The following is a 6000-nucleotide window of genomic DNA, read 5'->3' as shown; positions in this document are numbered from 1 at the left end:
CACTGAATTAAGGCCAGCAGGGACTATGCTGATGGGCCGGTCTGACCTCCTGCAGAGCCAGTCACCCAGCCGCTCCTGCACTGGAGGAATTGTTCTTCCCTACAGACGAGATCCTTGAGCAGCCTAGTGACTTGTTGAACTAGTGTCCCCCCCTACCCCCATTTACAGACTCCAGCAATGCTCCCAGTGACCCCATCCCTGCCTACGCTGCTCCTGCAGTTAATCACCCTCAAGAAGTTACGTCTTCTTTCCCATTTGATGTTAACTTCAGCTGGGAACCCCTCGATCCTGCTAGGCTCTGGGGTGCTCAGTTAGAGACCCTGAATTACAGGGATCATTTCCCTAGGTAGCACTGGCCAGAAGAGTCACTGAGCTCCCAAGCCTCGCAAGGCTGTTCTTCCTAAAGCACATGCTGGGAGCCCACATCCCCAGCCTCACTGGGTGCCAGAGTAGCTCAATGAATGCTGAGAAAACAAGAACCAGATTGGTAACATTTGTACAGCACCTAGCACCATGGGGTCCTGCTCCATCTCTCCCGGAGCTCAGATCCAGGGAGCTGGCCTCCGCCACTGCCTGCTAGCACTAGTCTGCCTACCCGGGCTGGGAAGCTTGTGCCCAGCCACAGTGTGGACATATCCCAGGCAGCTACCACAATACAAACAGGTTCTAAAAGAGCCCGTAGGTATCTAGTGCACACAGTACAGGATCATCAGTGCCTTAGGGCAGGGACAGTCTTTTTGTTCACCTGCCATGGGGGATCCCACCCAGGAGCAGGTCTCCTAGGCGTGACAGTAACAAATGGCAGCTCAGCGGCAGAGCACGCCGGTTTGCATGCTGACCACGCCTGTTATGGAACTGGCTTTCTACAGCACACGGGGGCCGTGGTTTGTACAGTGACTACACACTGAGCCGTTCTGTCAATAGGTTTTCAAAGCACTAAAGTAGCTTTTCCTTTCAAAAGCCTAGGGACAAACCACCCTGGGGAGTCGTGCTGTGGGCTCCTGAGTTAGACCCTGGAAGGGGAGGGGTGGGTTGGATCAGTTCTGGCCTCTACACTCACCCAATAGCCACCTGCTTTGGTCTGAGCCCTCCTCAGACTCCCAACAATCTCCCAATGCCTCCAGCACTAGTGGCCTTGGCCCGCAGCACAGCACCCCAAATGTCCTGCTGCTCCCAGGCTACCCGCCCCAAGGGCAAGCCCACACTGCTTTCATGCAGCTCCCCTTATGGATGCCAGACATGGAAGCCCACCTCTCTCTGCAAGGCAGAAGGATCATGTGAGCAAAGGGAGGGGAGTTTTCCTGCCACTGGTAAGATGGAGATTCAATAGGACTAATCGACTGTACATTTTACTGACAGTGTGTTCCCAGACAAGTGCATTAAGCAGGGAAGTGGCCACCCGAATAACAGACTTACTGGAGCCATTAAGAGGGGCACATGGCTAAACAGATTGATTGTGCTGCTATCCCCTGACCCCGCCCCTACAGTGTGTTACGGTGGCTAGGCACGTTCAGAAACTGCTGGGGGAGCTGGGCCCAGGAGAAAGCACCTCGTGTTTGTTACAGTGCCCAGGGGTCTGCTAAGGCCTGTTGCTGGGGCAGGTGGGAGAGGGCGCTTTAGAGGAGTCTAGCAGGAGCCAACCCCTCCCGCTCGCACAGTAAGGCAGCCCACAGAGCAGGTAACACAAAGTCCATTTGGTTTTTATTTCTAACCCAAATATTGCAAATATACAGAAAAATCCCAGTACAAAGTCATTCCCTAGCCCTGACTTCTCTCACCAACAGACGCTGGTCCAATAAAAGATCCCCTCCCCCCCTTGTCTCTCTAGTACAGTTATACCCCAGCCACACCCCTTCATCCCGTCCCCTGGACCTGCCCTTGGCCTGGACCCCTCAGATACTCTACATGGCAGGGCAGGGGCTCTGGCTTTAGTTACGTGGTGACATATCCTGGGCAGGGCACGTGGCACAGCATCCCTGTGTTGATCTGCCCTGCAGGCACGCTAGTAAGCCAAGGGTATTGGGGCAGCATTGGTGCTCAATGCCACGCGACAGCAGCCCCAGGGCAGTGCTCAGGCAGCCACCATTCTGCAGGGACTGGGATGCAGCAGCATCAGCGTGCTTTGCTCAGGGAGAGGAGGGCTGCTGTTGCACGGCCCAGGTCCATGGGGAAATGCACCGTTGCTCACCAGAACAATGACATTTGTCTCTCCCCAGGGATGCGTTGACCCCCTTGGTGCGCGAGCTTCCTGGAGGGCAGATGCTCTACCGTGTGCAGAGCGAACATCAAGGCTGCTGGGTTTGGGGGCAGGAAATGGGGCAGAGGGTGTGCAAAAGAGACCCACAGTTTACCAGCTTCCTCGACAGCCTGTAAACGAGGATGTGCCTTCAGAACAGGCTGGTATCAAGAGCCTGAGAATGTGTAGCCAGTTTTACATTCATGCATCTGACCGTCCCATCCCCCAAATGCTCTGCTGCTGTTTCCCATCACAGGCTGCTGTCTGGAGCTCCAGTGACCGCTCTAGGATTAAGAGCCGTGGACGTCTGATTCTGCCCCAGATGGCTGTGCTGTGCAGTGCTTGAGACAGTCTGCAGGAGACTCCCAGAGACAGAGCAGCCGCCTTTCATTTATTCTTCAGCCTCTGGTCCCAGCTGGTGAGGAACGTGGACCCGGAGCTTCTCCTGGCGCTTTGGCCAGCTGCGGCTATTTGGCTGCTAGTCAAATTCTAAAGGAAAGCTCCTCAAAAGCTCATTCTTTAAAAAGAAATTTTGCTAAACCAAGTCTGGGAACCAGAAACTCTCCAGGCAAACAGGCTAAGCTACTTCATTCCTATTCTACATGACCAGCTGTGTAAACACCTGCTGGATACTGAGGAGACCAGGGTAGAGTTTGGCAATGTGTTGCCTAGGAAAAGGCACCCAGATCTGCCTTCAACACCGAGCAGCCTCTATCTTAGCCAGATCACATTCGCTCCCTTGCAATAGGCTACTCCAAAACAGCACAGCTTCGGAGAGCAGCCTTCCAGCTGTATCTGGGGAAACTGCGCCTTCTAGTGGCCACAGGAACAGCATGGCTCTTCCTGTACATTTTTAAAGGAAAGCCCCAGTGTAACAGGAGTTCGGTAGCTACAGCCAGATTTTTGTGAAGGTATTTAAGGGCTGCTCCACTCCTTGTTGCAAAACTTAACTGACTTAGGAGCCTAAGTCCTAGTGTCTTTCAGTGAGACTCGGGAGCCTAAGGGTATGTCTACACTGCAATGTAAGCCCAGGGTTCGAACTCAGGCTCAAGCCTAACCCCCCACCCACCCCTTTCGTCTACACACAAATCATACTAACGCAGGATTTGGACCCAGCGATCCAGGATCCCACAGGGTGGAGCATATGAGCCTGAGTCAAGCCAGGACCCAGGGTTCAAGCCCTATTGCTTTGCAGTGTAGATGCAGCTCCACGGGGCTCACACTCTGGGAGTCTGCAGAAAGCACCCACCATCCTGTGGGCCAAATTTCAGGGTTCAAGACTTCCGAACCTAGGGTTACAGATGAGTGTAGATGCTCAAGCCCTACATCCGCCGGCTCGAGTTCCGCTAACCCAGGCAGTGTAGACAGAGCCCAAGCACTCTTGAAAATGACATTATGCTCCTAAGTCAGCTGGTGCTGCAACACTGAGCACTGACAGGCTGGGACTTAGCAACGTTAAGAGTCACAATAAATGGGTTTAAAGTGACAAAGAAGAGTTAAGTCAAGGGGAAGCTGCTAATGGGACAGTGAGATGGACAATTCCAGGCAAGCCGTCTCAGATCAAATAAGCCAAGTTTGAAAAATACCAGTTCTTGAGACTTCTGTCTCCCGTGTGCCTGGGGTTGAACTGTGTTCCTTGCATCTTGGCCTACGCTGGTGCCTAACAACACACCGGACGAATGGCAGCCCGCTGGGACCCAGCCCTGGAGAACAAACACCAGTTATATCTGAGAGACTGTTCTGTATGTTCACTTTTTATCACCCAGTCCTCCAAGTGCAAAGGCCAGCCAGGCATTGGCCTAGACACCCTCTCCGCAATCAGCAGGGCAGCATCTATTGCAGAGGACAACTAGACGTTTAAAAAGGGACATGGACACATTGCAGTGTACTCAGCCGAGGGGAAATGCGCCTAGAGCAGCAGCTTACAGTTTGTCAGGCGATATCACACTCAAAGGTGTTACCACTGGGAAGGGTGGGGCACGGAGGATCCTGGCCACATCAACAGCAGCTCTAGGAGCTACCAAGCAGCTGGTCTCCTATTGCTTTAGGGGGGAAAACAGGTGGATGTTCGAAAACTAGGAGCCTCTCTCTTCTGCCCCCTTAAGCGAAGCCATGGGCTCTTCGCCAGAGCACTGACATTTCCACCTGGAACATGCTTCTCACCATCCCGAAGAACACACCAAGAAGCAGGAGATTTATTCCTACTGAGTTTTCTGTTGCACTTATTCCTAGAACTAAAAATAACCCCTTTCCCTCCCCTCCTGCTGCTGCTGCCGGTGTTTGCAGACATGGTGCTTTCCCAGTTCAGTGCTTTGGTTCCACAAGGGCCAGTCCCAGCAGTTACTTCTGGCACAGAGATGAACTCCACTTGATGCGCCGCGCTGGTTCCATCCAATCACTTCTCCTACGATGAAATCAAAGGCACCCCCCGCTCCCCCGTTTTAGCCCGTAGCCCTGCAGGGTGCTGGCTAAGCGACATGCCGTCCTGGCGGGGGCCCCGAGGCCTGCCCATGCTAGGTGAAGTGGTGGGGATAGGCCAGCACCACCAGCAGCTTCGCCCAGCCGAGGCCATGCCAAGGCAGAGATGAGCCCCCGAGGGGTGACGCTGGAGTTAAGAGCCTTCTCTCTGCAGCAGGGTGAATTGCACCTTCGTCATGATTAGTGCTCAGTGAAATGCTGGTTTCACCTTCCTATTTAGTCTTCCTTAGAAAACAACCAGCTGGAAAGAAATCTCATTAAAATAAAGTTAAATTACGCCCACGTCCCCCACTCCCTGGCCTCTGGGCCGCCGGGTCGCTGCAGCAGCTCCCTGTCTCCTCCCCGGGTCAGCAGCGCTGCTGGCTCTGGACAATCTCAAGGGAAGTGACAGGAGCGTGGAGTCCCTCGGAAAGGGGTCAGGCAGCCACTGCGGAGAAACGTGGGCTGGAGGAGGCGTTTGCTGTTCTGCAGATCTGTGGCAGCGTCCAAACCCACTTGTCCAGTGCCAGCAAGCAGCGATGTGCCCCTACTCCAGGAGGTCCTGAGGAGAGAACACGAGTGCTCACCCTTCAGGGCAGACAGCGCCAGAGCCTCCCCCATCTCGGTCAGATCCCAGCCCAGGATCACTCCCCTCCTGCCCTGGGAATGGGAGAGAACGGGACACCACACCTGCTGCTGTCCCCCCATGCTCAGGAAGCCATGGGGCCACTGGGAACTCAGCACTATGTGAAGGTCTCAGCCTGTGTGATAGCTAGGATGATGGTGCTACCAGGACAGCACAAGCCCACTCCTCTGCCTAACAGCCCCAGGACTGAAGTCCTGTTATCGACAAGACAGGCCCCACCGCAGTGCAAGCTTCTCATATGCGCCATGCGGTTCCTGGCCCAGAAGGCTAAGTACATGGGGGTGGGGGCAGAGTCCGGGGCTCAGCCTGCCGGCACAGGGGGCCCGCTGCACTATTCTCTCAGACAGACCACCTAGGAACGGGACTGGGACTGACTTATTTCACGCAGGCCATTCAGCCCACGCGGGAGTGACTTTCAGAGACGCTTGGGAACTAGTCCGCCCCGCCAAGGCTGAGTGGGAGACCCAAGATCAAGTGTTCTCCAAGCCGCTGAAGACATTCCAGGCCCGAATATGTTTGCAGCTCACCAGCTGCCCCATTCAGAACCCACTGGCCTGCCCACCCGCCCCCCAAAGGCTCCTTCGGCTGGAGCTGCTCCCCGGCCCGGCTCAGGGCCTTCATTCTGCAAGCAGGCCAACCCCGGCAGTTCAGCCCCGACCGG

At 55.0% G+C, this 6000-nt stretch overlaps 1 protein-coding gene across 1 annotated transcript in view; it reads right to left on the bottom strand.

The window, feature by feature from the left end:
* Positions 1-1679: 1679 nt before the first annotated feature.
* The window catches only part of SORT1 (sortilin 1), a 46591-nt gene continuing 42270 nt past the window's right edge, over positions 1680-6000 (bottom strand). Inside the window, exon 20 of the mRNA XM_034767800.1 lies at positions 1680-5255. Within this exon, the coding sequence (XP_034623691.1) occupies positions 5241-5255 (15 nt within the window). The 3' untranslated portion in view covers positions 1680-5240. The remainder of the gene's footprint in view (positions 5256-6000) is intronic.

Source organism: Trachemys scripta, chromosome 4 (genome assembly GCF_013100865.1).
Source record: "Trachemys scripta elegans isolate TJP31775 chromosome 4, CAS_Tse_1.0, whole genome shotgun sequence".
Lineage (NCBI taxonomy): Eukaryota > Metazoa > Chordata > Testudines > Emydidae > Trachemys > Trachemys scripta.
The sequence above is the reverse complement of the archived record's forward strand: the minus strand, read 5'-3'. Positions and strand labels throughout refer to the sequence as shown.